Source organism: Hemicordylus capensis, chromosome 1 (assembly GCF_027244095.1).
Source record: "Hemicordylus capensis ecotype Gifberg chromosome 1, rHemCap1.1.pri, whole genome shotgun sequence".
Lineage (NCBI taxonomy): Eukaryota > Metazoa > Chordata > Lepidosauria > Squamata > Cordylidae > Hemicordylus > Hemicordylus capensis.
This window is the reverse complement of record NC_069657.1, coordinates 88,436,521-88,456,724: the sequence shown is the minus strand read 5'-3', so window position 1 is coordinate 88,456,724 and position 20,204 is coordinate 88,436,521. Positions and strand designations below refer to the sequence as shown.

Here is a 20,204-nt window from a genome sequence, read left to right as displayed (position 1 = left end):
TCTTGCTGTTTTATAGCTTATTCCACTTGAGATATCAATGATGTTCTTAATCTTGAGTATCATACACTTGACAAATAACTAATTACCATAACTGTTTGTTGTTTTCCATTGCTCATGTAACTGCAGCTACCTTGAGCTAATTGTATTGGAGACAGCACAGAAATTTTCAGAAATAAAATACCATGTATTAGCTTCTTTAGAGATTAACTGGTGGGAAGTCTGTCACATACAGTCACTTGATTTCTCACAAGATTGGTTTCTCTCTCTGCGATGAATATTTTTCTTTCTTCCTCTGGTTCCGATCCAGTCTTTAAGTATCTCTGGGGAAGAGAATTCCACAAGCTTCTTTAGTACCTTTCCTGTTCTTTTATTTACTCCTAAAGATTCATTCTGCATGTGAAAGAATTTTTCACTTAGTCTGAATCAAAGAAAATAAACTCTTCTGTAGCAAATGGAATTCTTTTTTTTTTAAACTAATGGCAGTTTGACACAAACAAGTTGCTTCTTGTGGAGATGTTACTTTAAAAAAAAAAACTTTTCCAAAATTAGGTCAGTTTTCCAACTTTCCACTCAGGTTCTGGATTCCAGTGTTTTGGCTGCTTTTGCTGTCTGCGGAAAGGAAACCTCTGTCAAACAGCCAGGAATGCCAGACCAAGCAATGTGAGATCACTTTTGCAAAGTTGGCACTTGCAACTCGATATGGCTTGTGCATAAAACTGATTCACAATAAACAGCCTATCAGTCTTAGGTTAATTACTGTGGCTCCTGCAATGTATATTAACTGTTTGAGGGAGGGAGTAGGGATGGGATTGTCTTAGCCATAACTGAATGTCAGCACTTTGTCAAAGAAAGTGATGGATGATTATATCACCAATACCTGTTGGTGTGTGGGAGTAGGGGGTGGAGGGCAGTGGAGGCACACTAGCAGACACTTAGATGAATCTCTCGTGTGAGGGCTAGATGTGCCTAAATGTTCGCTGGCTCATTCTCCATTGTTGGAAAGTTCCTTATGTCGCAATCAATTTCATGCCTTGCTTCCATAATAGGGATTTAATTAGGCTTCTGTTGAGTTAATTAGCTGTATTGTTTGCCTTTCTCCAACAGAAGTCTGAAAGACTCAAGTAAATCATGGAGAGTTGAATTTGCCCAATTTCCTGCCGAAAGTGAGGTCAAGAGGTCCCAGACTGTAGACACACTTTTCAGGCAGGCAGCAGGGGGTTGGCTCTTAATGGTGCTTCAGTGATGCCTAAATGCCCTTTTGAAATGTTGCTCTTGAATGAGGGAACTTGATGGGGGGGGGTCACTGTTGAGCAGCAGAACATGCGTGCACTTTCTTCTAGTCAGCCATTCTTTGCCAGCACCATTTTTTACTAGCCATAACAGATCTAATTAATACAAAACAGACTGAAGAGTTTTTTGGAGAAATTCTCAATTGTACAGGAGTTCTTATTCCATGAAACTGTTAGAATTAATACTCAGTTTTTCACCAGATATCCAGGTCTCATTCAAAAATGTGATAATATTTGAGGGGAAATGTGAACTATGTTGTTTGCTATATAATATCAAGAAGGAAACTCTTGTCTTTACAATATTATCAGATTGTGATAATTAAGTAGCCTTCAGAAGCAACTTGGGATCAATGGTAGTGGAACTACAAAACTTACTCCATCTTTAATGATTGTGAATCTAAACCAGGGCTGCTCAACTTCAGCCCTCCTGCAGATGTTGGCCTGTCTATTGGCCACTGTGGCTGGGGATTATGGGAGTTGTAGTCCCAAAACATCTTGGGGGCCTAAGTTGAGCAGGCCTGATCTAAACTGTCCTGCTGGGACTACAGAAGAGCAACCTGCTTTAGTTTAGAGTTTACCTGTTACAAAAGCTGAGGAGGACCTTCTGATGCAGTTCAGTTTGCTTTGTTATGACCTGTGCTTTGTCTTGTCCATTACTTCCCCTCGTACTGCACTTGCCATACGTACATGCAGTGTGAAGGGCTGTGGTCAGAACTGAAAACCAAACTCCCGTTTATGGAGCTAGGAGATTGAGGGGCATGTAAGACACTTTACAACCAATCTGTTATGCCCTTTGCAAGGATGCAGTTATTTGAAAGTGTTTCTGGCCAACTACAAATATCCCTAGTTTTCTTTAGGCCTTTATTCAAAATATTCCTAGGAAACCTCCCTGAATGCATCTATCTAATCTTTCCCTGTATATGTTGTTGTTTCTGCTGCTGACTATCCTTGATTGATCATTGGGAACAAAAAAGATGTGCTTAGAAATGCCTTCTGTTGAGTTTTCAGCTCATAGTCCCTGTTGCTCCTCTATCACAGTTTTCTAGCCAAACAGACTTCCTATGCTGGAAGTACTCAAGTACTTTAAATAGTGCTTAGAGGCTTTCCAGTGAAAATTGAGGTGAACTAAATAACTTTTAGGTTGATCTTTGCCTCTCTTCTAGGATTTTTTAAAATGCCTATATAGTGAATGGTTTAAAATCATAGAACAATCTTGTTTTTGTTGAAGGTAGTATTTTATCCTTCTGTATTGAACTATGAGTGCTTTTCTTTTTTGTGTGCCCATTTTGTGTCAGGTTTATGAATTTGCGTGCCTCTACTTCATTTCCCCTCAGAAATTGTGGCACTAGGCTGGTTTTCTGTTTGTTGGCCAAGTCTGAATTAATATGAAGGTTAAGCTGTCTTTTGAGAAGAGCGATGTGGGGAAGAAGCAAGCCAGGTTAGCTGGATTTTAAAACCCTCTGGTTTGCCTTGCACTAATCTTTCTTCTGGCTTCTTTATTTCAAATGTACCTCAATGAGATTTGCTCATGCCACAGAAGATACTTAGTTTATAAGAGCAATTGGCGCCTGATCACATAAACAGGCTCCCCCCCGCCCCCCCGCCGCCGCCTTCACTAAAAGAGTCAAAGTATTCAATAAACTGGTCTGAACTGGTCCTAGCATTCTGTCTATGTATTTTGCTTTTGTAGCTTAAAGTGATTTGCTCTTCCATCTTTCCTTTTACAGAAATGGAGCAGTGTAAGCAATCCACTCTTTCTTCCACTGATCCCACCGCAATCGCAAGGCTTCACTGCTATTGTCTTGACCTATGATCGAGTTGAGAGCCTTTTCAGAGTCATCACTGAAGTATCGAAGGTGCCTAGCCTTTCCAAGTTGCTTGTAGTTTGGAACAACCAGAATAAAGTTCCACCAGAAGGTAAATCATTTGAAGTCCTTAACATCTTGACCTCCATGTACTTTGTAGATTGCCTTCTTTGTATCATCACAGTATTTCAGATCACGCAGGGTAAACTTTTGACCATACTATCAGTGCCCCAAGTTTTAACTGCAAGGACACTTTGAGAGAGGGTTTCTCTGACTATCCCTTAGGTATGGAACTCTGTTTCCTTAATGGATCTGTCAAAGTCTTTGTGCCTTCTAGAAGTTTTATAAGACTTATTTGTCTGAGCTGATTTTTAATGCCCAGAGTTGAGCAGGTGTGAGGCATTTTAATTTCTATTCTTATAAATAAGGTAGAGTGTGCTATCAAGTTGATTCTGACTCCTGGCGCCCACAGAGCCCTGTGGTTTTATTTGGTAGAATACAGGAGGGCTTTACCATTGCCTCCTCCCACTAGGGATGGGCCCGGACCAGTCCAGAGGCCATTTAAAAAACCTCCGGACCTGGGCGGTCCGGTTCGGGTGGGGGGGGTTTCTTTAAGAGCGACGGGAGGGTTTACTTACCCCTCCCGCCGCTTTCCCGCTTGGCTCCCGTAATCTTTAGAATAATTGGGGTGGCAGGACACCAGCCACCCCGGCCGTGACCGGATTAGGGGCCAAATCGGCCCAAACTACTGCTGCCGCCGCCGACCACCCACCCAACCGCCCAACACAAGGCCCGATTTCGGGCCAAGGAAGCCACCCCACACACGGCCGATGACGGGCCGAATCGGCCCAAACTACAGCCGCCGACGACGACCGACCACCCGCCCTCCCTCCCAGCCGCCCGAGTCCTCACCACAACAAGGCCCGTGTCGGTCGGGCCGATCAGGGCCCCACAATTTGAAAAGGAGAGGAGCTCGCAAACAGAGCTCCTCTCTCTGCAAAGTCTCGGCCCGAACTGGGGCTTTGGGCGCAAAGGACGCCTGGGAGTTCCAAAGAGCGTCAGAACTCCCAGACGTCCTTTGCGCCCAAAGCCCCAGTTCGGGCTGAGACTTTGCAGAGAGAGGAGCTCTGTTTGCGAGCTCCTCTCCTTTTCAAATTGTGGGGCCCTGATCGGCCCGACTGATGCGGGCCTTGTTGTGGTGAGGGGGCGGGCGGCTGGGTGGCGGCGGCTGTAGTTTGGCCGATTCGGCCCGTCATCGGCCGTGTGGGGGGTGGCTTCCTTGGCCCGAAATCTGGCCTTGTATTGGGCGGTTGGGTGGGTGGTCGGTGGCGGCCACGGCAGTAGTTTGGGCCGATTTGGCCCCTAATCCGGTCGCGGGGGGTGGGGGTGGCCGGGGCGGCTGGTGTCCTGCCGCCCCAATTATTCTAAAGATTACGGGCGCCAAGCGGGAAAGCGGCGGGAGGGGTAAGTAAACCCTCCCGCTGCTCTTAAAGAAACCCCCACCCACCCAGTGCCGGACCGCAGTTGGCGGTTCCGTGCATACCCCTACCTCCCACGCAGTATGAGATGATGCCTTCCAGCATCTTCCTGTATCTTTTATTTGGTAGAATACAGGAGGGTTTACCATTGCCTCCTCCCATGCAGTATGAGATGATGCCTTTCAGCATCTTCCTTATATCGCTGTTGCCCAATATAGTACCAGTGGCGATTCGAACAGGCAACCTTCTGCTTGTTAGTCAAGCATTTCCCCGCTGTGCCAATTAAGGTGGTTATTCTTATAAATACATGTGTATAATGCATATATTCTTATAAATACATGTGTGTTAAAAGTACTGTTCTTATATCTTTTTTTAAACTGTTATTAACCAATCATCAGTGTTGGATGATTGTTCAAATTGTTTTATTGACATTTCCATTGCGGAAAGGCAAAATGAATAAATACAATAGGATTAACTACTAACATTTGTCATGACACTGCCAGTGGTTTTTCGTTCCAAAACTTTCTTTTTTCCTAGTCTCTTTAAACAAGTTATGTAACTTCTATGATCAGATTGTCAAAATCACAAACTAGATCATTTACTTGGCAAACTGTGAAATATTACTACAAAAGGAAAATATGTGCTTAAAATAAAATATTGGGTGCTGCTCTTTTAGTCCCTTTAACCAAAAGGAACCACAGATATGTTTGCTAGTGGAAGTTTTTCTTCCCTGCCAGACCATAACTATGAAATACTGACCATTTGTTTAACAATTAGGTTTCATGTCATGAACAACTGTTGGTGCTCCTTTTTTCCAAGCCTTGTTGAATACCTTGAATATTCACTTCAGGGTACTGTTGTTCTGAAGAATTGAGCTAAGGCTAGTGTGGCAGCTGTGACTCCCTCCTGGACAGAGATAGTCTGACCACAATTAGCCATGCCATGGTAATCTCCAGGTTAGACCATGATAATGTATTGTACATGGGTCTGCCTCTGAAGACTTCTTGGAAATTTCAGTTCGTTAAAAAATTCAGCTACTAGCCCACTAAACTAGGACCAGCTTCTGAGAACATTTCAGTTCTCTCATGGATGGTCTGCAATTCAAAATGTTAGTCATTATAACTGCTTCTTCCTGCACCATTCTACTCAAACCTTACAGAAATCTTCTGAGGCCCTCCTCAGAGTCTCCCACCTTCTGAAGCTGGGAACTGGAAGGATGGCTTTCTCAGTTTTGGTACCCGGTATATGAAACGGCTTCCCCACAGAGGCTCCCTAGCATCACATTTGATGTCTTTCCATTGCTAGGCAAAGGCCTCTCATTTGCCCAGGCCTTCCAGTATGATGATCCAGTTGATGCTGTTTTGATGGATGGTTGTATTGGTTCACCAGAGTGTTAACCTCTGCTAATATGTTGCTGCTACTGGGTTTTATTATTTATTTATTTATTCATTCATTCATCCATCCATTCATTTTATTTTTTTTCTAGTCTCTATTTTGTTAGCTGCCCTAGGAGTTTAACTGAGAGGAGGCAGAAATTCTGCCTTAAAACAAATTAAATTAAATAGTTTAAATTACCTTAAACAAATTCTGCCTTAAAGAGTTTACAATTAAAGAAACTAAACTTTTCATGAAACTAAGTAATATATTTCAAAATGTCATGAAATTAGTGCTTAGATCCCAGAATACTGTATGAAATCTTAAACAAATTGCATGCTTATTTGTCAGTGATGAGAAAACCTTATTGTAAGCTTAGTGAATGTTACATCCTGGTTCTAAATTTGGAAACCAACTTGTATTGAACCTGTCATCTAAATCCATACCTTCATTTGCTTTATACAATTAAGTCTCATTTTTCTGTTGCTTGAAACTATCTGAGCACTCTCAAAGTCAGAATTATGTATTTACTATTCTATCCCATCTTTCCAAAGTATAAAACCAGCATGTTGACTGATAAAAGTATTAAATACCATAAAAATCCAAAAATATAAATATCAAGTAACATATAATGAAAAGCAGCAGTTAAAAAAACACATTATCTTTGATAAAGCATTCTAAAAAGTCTTGCAGAACACACAATGTCTTTAAATGACATTTAAAAGTTGCAAGAGAGGCAGCCAGTCAGACCTCCCAGGACAAATGATTCCATAATATGGGGCACCACCAGGCTCTGTCTCCAGTACTTGCAAAACAAACCTCTGAAAACTGAGGGCCAGAGAGTAAAGTCCCAGATGCTGATTTAGGGCTCGAGCATATTCATATAGGTGTGGCCGATCCTAAGGTAACCTGGTCCCAGACCATTTAGGGCTTTAAAGGCCAAATCCAGCACTTTGAATTGGGCCTGGAAGCAAATAGTCAGAAAGTCTAACACAGTGGGGTGGGCAGTACACTAACAGAATCCTAATCCTGTCTCTAGCCCAGCACCAGATCTAAACATTCAAAACTAGGAAGCTGTCAGACCGGATGGAGGCTGCTATATGTTCCTGCCCATCGTGGCAACATTGGTATTACACTGGGAAATCTGGAGGATAAAGCTGTGAGAGATTAGCGTTGTTTGTTAAAGTTCTCAGCTGAACCCACAAGTACTTTGTGTTTATAAGGGTAGCAGATACAAAAACATCAAAATAGAATTGATTGCAAAAGGCTTTCTATGGAAGATAGTTTCTAGGAGCTTAGTCTTACCCACGGCTTCTCTGAAGCTGTCCAGAGCCAGTTGAGGTGTGTGAAGGACATTGCAACTTTTCATTTGAGCCTTCACTTCTTACTCTAAAATTTCTCATGACCATGCAGAAAATCATAACTAGAGAAACATGTCAGCATTCCAATCATAAACTTTTCTCTTAATTAAAAACAGGCTGTCACATTTAGTCTTTGTTCTGTTGTTTCTCCAACTTAGATATATAATTAACCTTTTCTTTATAATTAATTAAAGGATCAATATTAAAGGATCAATCTCAACCTGAGCCTTTTGGAAGGGCGGTATAAAAGTTTTAATAATAATAATAATAATAATAATAATAATAATAATAATAATAATAATCTCTTCATTAATCCTTTTGTTTGAGAAACAGAAAACTAGTTAGCTACTGCATCAACAAAAATAACTGATTCAAAAAAATCTCTGTTTAAAGAAAAGAGGGTTTCAGCTGGAAAAAAGAGGGTTTCAACCCCATCCCTGACATTTTTTAAAAAATCCTTAAAGAATTATCTTTTCACCCAAGCCTTTTAATTTAATTGTGGTTGTAAATTGTTGTGAGGTTTTTATTTTTGTTTCAACTTCTTATATTGTTGTGAGCCACCTAGAGATAGGGATGTGCACAAAGCGGCAGATGGCTGGTTCAGTGGCAATGGTGGGGTTACCTTTTAAGGAGCAGGGAGGCTGCTCTTAACACACACCCCACTGCATTTTCTCGGCTGGCACTGTCTGCAAAATCTCTGGTATGGGGTGACAGCGAACTCTCTTGCCACCCCGGTCAGCGGCAGTCTGGAAGTGGTCAGTGCGCGTGTGCATGTCGCGCACTGGTCTGACGCTGACCAGGGCAGCAAGAGGCTACTCTGCTGCCCAGCGCCAGCAATTTTGTAAACAGCACCAGTGGGGGAAATGCAGTGGGGGGTGGGTAAGAGCACCCTCTCTGCTACTTAAAGTACCCCCCCCGCCGCCTCCAAACCACCTGGACCTCCAAGCTGGTTTGTAGGTCCGGAAAAGGGCCTCCGAACTGGTTCGTGCACATCCCTATCCACAGACAGAAGTTTGGGGCAGCATAATTAATAAATAAAGAAAGAAAAAGAAAGAAAGAAAGTCACAGGTTAGAAGGTCATTTTCTAGGCCAGAGTAGAATTAAAGAAGAAGCAATTTATTCTCAAGATCCATGACGCAGTAAGAGCACTCAAATGTCAAGAGTCCTCCTATCTGGTTCATCCTAACCCCACCACTGTCTGTCTCCCATGCCACGCCACATCACAGGTGATATGTGCCATCAGGCAACATTCAGGCCCTCCAAACACATTTTGCAGGGCAACATTAAAAGTGCCTTCTAAGAGAGTTAAAGACTCCGTTTAAAATACTCCCTCTAGAAGAGATTCTCGGCAGATATCATTCTTGCCAGAAGTTCAGGGGGAAAGAAACTCAGCCAGTCCTTCAGTCATTCCCCCCCCCCCGCCCCGATCCCCCCACACAGTGTTTCACAGCATCAGACCTGTCAAACCTCTGCTATCTCACACCACTGTTGAAATTCCAGCTCTTACAAGGAGGCAATACCACTAACCCACTCTTACTGTATGTGGTGCCAGTTTCTGACAGTAATCTCACCACTCTGCTCTGAAGAGGACAGAGACTTACCTTCCCACTTCACTACAGCCTTGATGGTAAACAGGAAAAATAAAATAAAATAGGGGTAAGGCATTAAATGACTAAAAGTGGGGGCTTGCCCCTGTTGCAGTCCTGAAGTGGCAACCCCCACACCACTCCCATCAGGCCTCAGGTATATGCTTTCCCAGAAATGGAGCTACAGAGCAACAGTTATCCAAATCAACAGGCAGGCTGAGCTTCCTCATTGGACCAAATGGTCTCTCAAGCTGGCTCTGATATTTGCTTTCAATCCTGGAGCCCAGATGAAACTCTGACTGTGGCAGCAGGGAAGACTTGGGATGATGTTAACGGAACCTTTCCCCTGATTGCCTCACCTCTGCTATTCTAAAGCCATGGTTATCTCCCATTTTGCGGGGGTAGATTATTGTTGAGTGTCGAACTGGATTTTTTCATTCCTTTCCTATTCTTGGTTTAAAAAAATAGTTAACTCTCTCAAGGGGTTTGTGGTAGGGTGTTGCAACTAAACAGAAAATACTGATTTCTGTCCCCAGAAGCCTAGCACTCTAAAACATATATGGGTCTCTACAAATGGTAAAAGTTGCCAAAACCAGTGTATTGGGAGGTGAGTGCAATCAAGGTATCGTCCAAAGCCCATGTCTCATAGCTTTGCACTTGTGCTAATTCCAGATCTCCAGGCAAGTCAGTCAGCCAAAGCTAATGTGCACGCACCAACCGTAGCTGGCTGAGGAGGATTACTGCCAACTCCCCCCACTCCCAGTGTCCTTTGTCCCTCATGGAGAAAGCAGATGCAGGGAGCTGGATCTTCCAACCCCTACATTTCTGTCTCCCTGCTGCACTCCGGTTTTCCTGGGCAGGCAGCTGTGATGACTGTTTCTGGTTTCTCCTGCTTCCAGCTTCATGGTGCCAGTGAAGGGGAGGACTTGGTGTACTTGCCACTGTGCACCATAATTTCTTAGGATTTTGAGCTGGCTTAGAATGAGAGCAAGAGTAATGTACTCTGCTGCACCCTTTCCCTTCTCTTATGGGTAGATATTAATGAGCATAGTAAGCTGATTTTTGCTTACCTGATCCTTGATCAGGTAATTTTTGCTTACCGCCCTGAGCCATTTTTGGAAGAACAGTATATAAATCAAATAAATAAATAGACAGATATAAAATTATCATCTTATCTCCCTCTTCATTGCAACTTCTCCACAACTTACCCATCGTTCTAGGGGAGAAAGACATCAGAAACCCAATCGTTTTGTGTCGTGGGAAGGGATGCTTGTGCAGGGAGGGATTGTTCCTCTGTGTGTGTGTGTGTTTGTGTACTCACACACACACACACGTGTGCAACTGAATCGTTGCTTTATTACAAAAAGTACAAATGAACTGTCACAAGAAAATTAATTGTACACAGCTATCCATAGGATTGGTTAGGTTCCAGTTGTTTCATGCCATCTCCTTCACATGTTCTTTTATTTAATCCTGAGATTTGGATGAAGTCACACAAAGTGATAGTAATACTGTTTTAAAATCAATACTCTTCATTTTTAATCATTCATAAATCATTTAATCATTCATTTTTAATCATTCATCATACATTAGTTTATATGCTGTTGAAAATATCTTAAGTAGTCGAAAAATAATTGGCCCTGAAGGTCATAGGTTTGTTTCCTAGCTGAGTCTTAGTTATCTAGCCTTACTTTCTAATAGGTATGTATTTTAATAATTTTCTTATGTGACTGCCAGCTACCCCCTTCATCTGTGTATTTTTAACACTTGGATAGCCTGTGGAATCTCCTGGTCTGCTGTCGAGGGGTTTAATTTAATTTGTTTTAATTCAAATGCATACAGTTCGTTCCACCTAGCTCTTTCATGGGACAGCAGAACTTGGCTTCACTAAGTCTTTCATTCAGTCTGTCTGTTACGGCTCCTAATCCTTGGACTTCAAAGCTTCTTCCATTTATAGCCTATTAAAGCCAGGAAGTTTCTGATGGATTAGGACAAGGAATGAGTTTGAAGTTAGTAATGCACACCGCTGTCAACGATAACGTCTAGTTTATTACCCTACGGTAGTATCTGCACTTTTATGGCTATTCTCTCTTAATTGGTTATAGTAAAGCTGGGACTGTTAACCTGGTTGAGTATCAAATGCAGAATATCTTGGCCATTGCTGTATAAATAACACATTTTTGGCTTTCTGTCAGGTAGGAATCCTGTTATTTGAGCCAGTTGTATTTTTGATATACATATATTGTAGCTAGGAGAAAACATCAAAGTAATTTTCCCTTGTGATGTCCTACGGTAAATTCAGATTTGAACTTGGCTCTTGATGGTTGGCTACTGCAGTGGTGGGTAATAAAGACTCTTAGCTAACCCCCACCATTTCCCCATTGCTGACCCCATTGTAACTTTATAAATGGAATTCTGTCTTTATGTATTATTACTGCTCAATTTGTAACTCAGTTATATAATAAAAATTGTGCACATTTGCTGAAGGCCCATATATAAAAAAATTAAAGAGTAGCAAAATGAGCTCATGCAGCATTCTAGAAGACACTTATTGGAAAATGATAAATTTTAAAGCCGCTCTGCTATCTTAATGACCACTTGACATTTCTGAGGTGTGCCTCTTCTGGATTAATTTAAAGCAAAACAATCCTACCAAACAAGTTCTGGAATTGTAAATCATGTAAAACAAAGTAATACAAAGTCTCAGTTGGCATAGTCAAGCGAAAACTATTCAACACGAAGATTATTGCTCTGTTCTTGCTATTACAATTCAGAGGAACGAAAAATATATTTTGTAAAACAATCTGTAAATTAACAGATAGCAATAATAAACTTTATTTGTTAGCCACCCATAACAAATTGTTTTCTGTGCAGTTCACAACACAGCATTAAAACAAAAAATAAAAACACCTAACATGTTAAATCATAACAGACCAAAGCGGGGGGGGGGGCACACAAAATACAATACAAAGCAATTCTAAAACTCCTTTAAATCAGTTTTAAAACCAAATTTTAAAATCAAAACTTAAAAGACCTGAGTGAACAAAAGGCGAAAGGGAAAGGATAAAGGAAAGTAGCAATGTCAGGTTGATTATTTTGCTCAGAGAATTTGCTCCTGCCAGCCTCCAATTTAGTAATCTAAATGGATTGTTGGACAAAAGTATCATAAAGAAGAGATGGTTGAGCTATCTGTAGTGTTAAGACCCTCTAATGAAAGTATGATAGAATAGGCAAGCTAAGGCTGTGCGTGCTTAGTGCTAAAAAGAGAGGGTAAAATTCTGTATCCAGGTAAATCAAACACTCCACCAAGAAAAATTGAATTACAGTAGAACTTTGATACCCATAGATCCAGCACCCATGGATTCGCGTATCCACAGTCAGATAATAGACACCCTCATGGAGGAGGGAGGGTTTTTTTAAAAACGGGGTTAAATCCACATATCTGCAGGTTAAGGTGGCCGGAAATGACCTCAGAGGTAATTTCTGACCACCATTTTGGGATCAGGAGTGATTTTATGGCTCCTTTTGCACACAAAAAGGTGGGCAGGGGGCAGCCATGATTTTTGGCCGATTTTTCACTATTGGGGGCACTGCTGGGGACCTGTAAAACATGGTAGGCCACTTCACACTGCATTTCTACTTCCTTTGGGAGACTTTTCCCAACCTCCAGGAACCTAACTCCTGGATTTCCATAGCCCCAATGTTCCAGTATTTGCAGTTTCTGTATTCATGGTAGTAGCAGAGACTGGAACCCCCACAAATACCAAGGTTCTCCTGTATGTGACCTGTTTGTGCAGATTATCTCAAACTGCATAATCTCTCATTTTGCAAAATTTACTCTGATTATACTATTCATTGGGAAAGGCAATGAGTTATACTGTACATGGCACTGAAAAGCTTCATTGTTACGTTGCCAGCAAAAATAACAATAGAGTCTGAGTTTTACAGAAGCCAAGAGTTGCTGGGACGCTTTGTTGCTGTTTGTTTTTGTTTTTAAGGGGAACTGATGCTATTTTAAATACTAGCATTGTCTGTCTGGATGCTTTCCTGTTGCCTTAAGTGTGTTACAAGGTGCACACCTAACCTTGACTCTCAATAAACCATGGTTTGTAAATTAGTCTTGTTCTCCTCCTTCTTCTGGAGTAAGTTCCTCCCTCCCTTCCTTTCCTTTCCTGATGTTAACATGGTTTTTTATTACATTTGCATTGGTATGAATCATTTAAACCATTTAAATGATGCAAAGGTAACATGGTTTTACATTACATTTACATTGGTACAATCTTTTAAACTGAATTGTAGCCATGTTTTGAAGTAGGTTTGTCAGCTCTGATTATGAGGTAAGCTGGCTTGCATTGGCACACGGGGTTAGCACAAAGAGCAAGGAGAGATCATTATGGAGAGGACAGAATACAGCACTGCTTGTGAAATTCTTCTCAGTTTTGCACACCATGGCAACCGTAGTGTTACATCTGCATCGTCCATATTTTGATGACCAAATTGTATTCACTTGCTCATCCCTGAGAAACTCTTATTATAAATGATCTTTAAAACAGGGCACTTTGAGAACTAACTCTTTTTTAAAAATTTGTGTTACAAGAACCAATTAACACTGCTGGCTGGTTGTACATAAAGCCAAATTTGCACTCTTTAGCAAAGTGTTCAATGTGTAAGAGTCTCAGCTGCAGCACCAAAAAATGCATATGACTCTACATGTGGGATATTAATTTTTTTAAGTCTGGAGGCTTTGAAATGTTATAGGAGAAACTAATGTTTTTCACTTAGTCTGCATTTACTAAAATAAATATTGTGGTCTAAATGTCTGCTCCTGGAAATATTTGTGTAGGCAGAAATGTCGTTATAATTTCCCCATCTTATCCAATACTCTTCCTTAGCATTTAATTCTAAACTGATGGTCTTAAAGATCAAGAAAATCAATGTTATGAAAATTTTTATCCACTCTGCATGAAGTGGATCTTCACTATTACTTTACTACTGATAAAATAGTGTCCTCTTTTACAAGTAACTAGTACTACTTCCGTAACATGCTAAATTCATTGAGATTTAAGTAGTGCTTGCACATCTAACAGTATTTATGCCTGCTCCTGATTAGCCCCACAATGCTGATAGCAATTTTAATTAGTTATCTCTATTTAGACACTGTACATAATACAGAAACGTGTGCCATTTGAAACCAGACTAGCCAGCTTTTGAAGGTGGATATTATGTATTACCACTTTTAACCATATAAAGTAAGCTAGGCTAAGAGAGAGTGGTTTGTACAAGGTCATCCAGTTTGGTATTTAGGATCTGTTTTGTGGTGTTTCTTGCTACTATTAGGAGAATATAGTATGCTTAAGCAGTGGCACAAAAATACAGTTACCTATGTTAGATGATGCTTAGGCAATGAAGATATGTTTAGATTATAGTGAGTTCCCAATTTGTAGTCCCCATACCATAAACCAAGATGTACCTGGAGTGTCTGGGCCCTGGATACCTGAGGGAGGGACCACCTGCTCCAAAGACTTTCTGCCCACTTGACGAGGTCATCGGAGGTGACTCTGCTCTGTGTGCTGACAATGAGGGAGGCTCAGCTGTCATGCACGTGGGACAGGGACTTCTCAATTATTGCCTCCAGACTTTGGAATGCTCTCCCGGTGGGCATCCGCTCCTCAGGCTCTGTCACAGTTTTTAGAAAGCAAGTGAAATCTTGGCTTTTTATCCAGGATTTTATATGAATGTTTTTGCTGCTGCTGCTCTGTATTTTGTGGTCCTTTTGTATATAATTGTTTAATATTTTAATTAGATTTATTTTAAAAAATATTTCAATTTAATATTTTCATTGTGTAACTTTTATTGTCTTATATTGTGTTAACTGTTTTGTAAACTCCCTTGAGAAAGGCGGTGTAAACAATGATATAGATCATTGCTCTTTTATCTTTTATGGCTTGCTGTATTATGTGGCATATACAAAATATGTGCCCTGTTACTGAACCAAGGCCCCACGTAACAGCATTAGTAAGAATTAATTTTATAAAGCATTTTTGTAGTCTTGCAAAGGCCACCTTGGAGTAGGAAACTTAAGTGATTATATTTCCAAAAACTCTCAGTCTTTATTTTTTCTTATTTCTTTTGATCACTTAGGCCAATTCCTCCTTTATAAAAATCCCTCCAAGGTAAATGTTCTTTTCGTAGCTGTTTAGTGTGGTTTGGGAAAAGGTACCGTTTTCCTAAGGAAGCTGTCTCAGGTATTTTGTTTGGATATATCTGAAGTGTGCAGGACTTTATATGCTCTTTAAGAGTACTCTCTAAACTATAAAGTCAGGCACTCCCTAGCTATGAATATGGACATCTAGCCATACTTCTTCTTTTAGGGCCATCTGTGTACACTGTCATTGACATATCTTTATGCTTAAACACATTAATAAGCTGTGAGCAGCAGCAGATTCACATATAAATCATGTGTTCAGTATTCACATATAAAGGTATACAGTACACACTTTTCTCACACTTATGTATACTGGTGTAGGTAAAATGTTCTATGAAAAAGGCTTTACAGTCAGATCCCTACCCATCTAGGATGCGAGTTGTTTCTCTTCCCACCCCCACCCTTTTAATATGTCTAAATTAATTTTAAAGTTGGTTTTAAAGTTGAAGGAAGCACTACTCTGATGATACCACTCTGATAGCTGAGAATGAGGATGATCTGCAATCTCTAGCAATGAAAGTCAAGGAGCACAGTGGAAAAAATGGGACTACGACTAATTGTAAAGACGACTAAATGGGTACAGCAACCAAGCCTCAGAATTGATAATCGAAGTGGTGAATAGTTTCTGCCTTTTAGGATCGACCATCAACAGTAAAGGATCTAGCAGTCAAGAAATACACTGCAGACTAGCACGTAGTAGGGTTGCAGTGACGGCCTTGGAAAGGATACTTAGATGCCGTGACATGTCTATATCTACAAAGATTAGAATTGTTTAGACAATGGTTTTTCCCATGACACTCTATGGATGCGAAAGCTGGACTTTGAAGAAGCAAGATAGAAAAAGTATTGACGCTTTGGAACTTTGGTGCTGGAGAAGACTTTTGAGGATACCATGGACATCCAGGAAAAGAAACAAATGGATCCTAGAACAAATCCAGAATTTTCACTCAAAGCACAAACGACCAGGTTCAAACTATCATACTTTGGACACATTATGCAAAAACCTTCCTTGAGAAGTCCATAATGCTGGGAAAAGTTGAAGGAAAGAGAAGAAGAGGACGACCAGCAGCAAGGTGGATGGACCCGATTATGACAATAGTGAATGCACCACTGAGATACCTTAAAGGCCAAGTTGAAGACAGATCATCCTGGAGAGGATCTATCTATGGGGTTAAGTCAGAATAAATGCTGCTTCTTGGATGTCCACCAGAAACATCTAAATTGTGGATAGCTGGAGTAAAGGGCTGCGTTTGCGTGATGTGTGGGGTTTGAAAACTACTGGAAGTAGGCTTTTTGAAATGTGCAGTTGTATATTCGTAAGCTGCGGAACACCACTTATATCAAAACGTGTTGTATGTGCTCTTTGAAAGCTGTCCCATTGTCCATTCAGACACATACATGCAATTGACTTTCATCAGGAACAATTAAATGATGCAACTCTGGTAAACCTACACGACTCTATTTACCTTTGGGAATAGGCTGATTAGACATGCCAGTTAAGAAATAATGCATATGAAAATTGAGATGAAATACTGTACTATGTTTGTTAAAGCAGTCTTAAATCATTACCATTACATTTTAAGTAGTATTGTATGTATTCTATTTAGTTGTATTATCCACTCTTGCTTTTTGTTCTTTATGCTGGTCTACGGCTGTAATAAAGATGATTGATTTAAATCATTATGGTTAGATCATATGATGAAAAGATTAGATTTTCTGTAGCATTAGGAAATCATGTTGGGCAAGATCCAGACTATCTTGTCAAATTTATTTCAAAAGTGCTTAGTTGTGATTAACTTAGTCTGGGTTCTGCCTGTTATGATGGAATCAGCAAATAGACTGGATGGGAATGAATAAACTTGAGGTTATTCCAGATAAAAGGGAGCCAGTAGGCCTCTTTCAGTAGGCCAGTTGGATAGGGAAATGCCTTTTTGAATGGGGTTGCCCTCTCCTTGAAGGATTGGGTTCATAGCATGAAAGACTTTTGGACCTAGCATTGTAGATAGTGGCTATGGTTCTCTTCAGTTCTTGTTTTCATTGATTCATCAGCTATTCCAGATTGGACTACTGTAAGGCACTCTACATGGGGCTGCTGTCCATATTTCAAATAGGACATGTCAGTTATAATATTGCATCAGTTCTACAACTACTATACTTTCTTCCAGTATGTTATTGGGCCCAGTTCAAAGTTCTGGTTTTCTTCTATAAAACCCTAAGTGGCCTGAGTCTAGAGAATCTGAGGGAAAATCTTCTCCATTTAGACATCCCTCCCCCACAGCATGCACATTGATTTTTATCAGAGAATTCCAGTTTAATTATGTTTGATTAAAGGGATTAAACTGACTTGAGGGGATTAAGCGGGAGGTGAACATGAATTGTTCCCTCTGCTAAGCAAGGTTAGCTTTTGATTGCATTTGGATGTGTGACTACACGTGAGCTCTGCTATAAGATATTTCCCTGAGGGGATGGGGTTGTAGCTCAGTGCTTGAGCATCTGCTTTGCATGCAGAAGGTCCAAGGTTCAATCTCTGGCATCTCCAGATCGGGCTGAGAAAGACTGCCTGAAACCTTGGAGAGCCACTGCCAGTCAGTATAGACAATACTGAGCTGGATGGACCAATGGTCTGACTCGGTATAAGGCAGCTTCCAAGGTTCCTAGATTCTTTTCAGCTTGGGGCAGGATCTTTTCAGTAGTTACCTCAAAAATGTGGAATTGCCTTATAGTGAGAAGTGTTGTTGCTTATTGGAAACAGACAAAAACTTTTTTTATCTTGCCTTTGGGGCTTTCATAATCTTCTGCTAACTGATCTTGCATAGTTTGGAATTTCAGTCTTTTTGTTTAGTTTTATTGGTTTTATTATACATTACTTTGAGCCTTTTATTCCTGAAGTTTTCCTCATGAGGGTTGGAGGACCCTCCAGAAAGATGTGAGATGAAGTACAGAGGGTTGAAGTGGAGAGGAGAGAATGGGAAGGTTCACCTGATCTCCATTTGCGCCCCCACCCACACACACTAATCCAGCCCATTATAGTTTATCTAATCATTTTAATCTTGAGTTATAATTGAATACCTTTCTTTTTCGTATTTTACTTGTCCAAAACACAATCCAGTGCCATCTAGTTGTTTTCTGCCCCTCCTAAATTCTTCAAGCAGCAGCATTCTTACTTTCTTGTGTTGCTAATGTTGTCTGGAATTCTTGTGCATGCTATTACATAATTATTGTGTTGGTTACTTTTTGTGTGTAAATGTTAGTAGAAATCAAAGCAATTTTTCTGTAGAAAGCTTCTTTGAATTCACCAGAGTGAAAAGATACATTTGGTTTAATTTTCCCATTACAGTTCCTGTCTAGTAAGAGCAGATGGTGCAAAGACTGGTTCTGGGAAAGAGCTAAGGGAATAAAAGCTGCAGATTGGGTATGGCTTTAATGCAAATGAAATCTTCCTTGCTCTCCTCTGCTACAGAAACTGTTTGGCCCAGAGTTCGAGTTCCACTAAAGGTTGTACGGACCACAGAAAACAAACTGAGTAACCGTTTCTTTCCTTATGATGAGATTGAAACAGAAGCGGTGTTGGCCATTGATGATGACATAATAATGTTGACTTCAGATGAGCTGCAGTTTGGTTACGAGGTAAGTCTGTTCTTCTCACAGGATTTGAGTTGATGGATTTTTCTGTTGACAAATCCTCAGTTAAGATGTCACTCAAGCAGTGCCATGATGTATTATCAGCAGGCATTGCTTGCAGTGAGGCTGGCAATGTTGTGAAACTTCAAAAAGCATGACAATTCTCAAAGCAGCTGCCCTAGTACATGGAGATATATGAAAAGGCCTTCATGTTGCTCCTACCTAGCTCAGCCACTAGGATCCTCAGAACTAGTTTGCAAAAGCAAACTAGTAGAAGAGATACAACCTGTTGCATCAGCATAATTTTTCCCCCTCTGGGGCTAAAGTGGTAAAGAAGGAAGCATGAGTAGAGCATGAGCCCCCTCTGTGTCAAACCCTTTAAAAGAATTTAGCAAGAGATGTGTGAAGGGGAAACTGGGGCTTACTGCAGTGATGAGCTGTTATCTGTGCTTGCTTGCCCTCTACAAGTCCCTTGGATTGGCTTTGTCCCCTGCCCTGCCCAGCCCCTACAAGTGGATGGAAGATGGAGATCCCTCCTCATCACATATGTGAGACTAGCACATGAAGGTGTATGCCAGGGAGACTGCATGATGGAATTGCTTACCCTTTAAGAAGTAGGGGAGAGATTTCTAAGCAGAAAAGTCAAAGATGAGAGGGAGGGGGATATGGGGATAGAGAGTTGGAATTAATAAGTTGGCAAGGAAGGGGCAAGATGGTAAACTAATAATGGCTTAATAGAAAAGTTCTCTTGTCTTTAGCTTTTTCTCCATAATCATGGGAAAGTTAGTTAATGACACCACAGTTTATATAGGGTAACTTTGGCAATTGACACATTGACTTAAGCAATAATAAAAAAGAATGTAGAGAACCGATTAATAATACAGGTTGAGTATCCCTTATCCGGACTGCTTGGGACCAGAAGTGTTCCGGATTTTGGATTTTTCTGGATTTTTTAATATTTGCTCTCTCTTGCAACACAGGGATAGAGGATCCCCCTTTGCTGCTTCCTGCCAGGGGAATGCTAGTTTAAGGGTTAACCTGAGGGAGTCCAGGTTCCTAGAGAGGCGACTGGGAAGAAACATTCGGCACAGGGGCCTTCCCTTCCGGCCCTTCCCCTGAGAAAGTAGCCTTTGTGTCTTTTCCTGCCTGCGGGATCTGCAGCCCCCGCTTGAAGAGGAGAACTCAGTGATTGCCAATGTAGGTGGGGTGTGTGGGGACACCAGAGCCACAGGGGAAGCCGATGCAAGGGAGGAAAGCAGGGAGTGGGCTTGGGACAACGGAACCAGGGGAGAAATGTCCCGAGTGGGCAATGAGGGGGATGAGATGTATGCAGCCTTCTGAAATAAATACCTGTAAGTTAATACGTGAGTTTTGACTGCATGTTTAAAAGCAGCAAAATTGGGAATCTGCGAGCAAGTGAGCTGAGGCGTTTTGTTTTTTGTTTTTGTTATGGCGTGGTGTCTGGAGTTTGGAGCATTCTGGATT

General features: G+C 41.1%; 1 protein-coding gene across 5 annotated transcripts in view; it reads left to right on the top strand.

The window, feature by feature from the left end:
- EXT2 (exostosin glycosyltransferase 2) overlaps positions 1-20,204 on the top strand; it is a 160,433-nt gene that overhangs the window by 86,831 nt on the left and 53,398 nt on the right. For all 5 annotated transcript variants that reach the window (XR_008311287.1, XR_008311286.1, XR_008311288.1 and 2 more), the window contains exons 9-10: positions 3,017-3,206; positions 18,559-18,725. Coding sequence is in view for 2 of the 5 variants with exons in the window: in XM_053271260.1 (XP_053127235.1) it covers positions 3,017-3,206; positions 18,559-18,725 (357 nt within the window). In the remaining 3 variants the exon portion in view is untranslated. The remainder of the gene's footprint in view (positions 1-3,016; positions 3,207-18,558; positions 18,726-20,204) is intronic.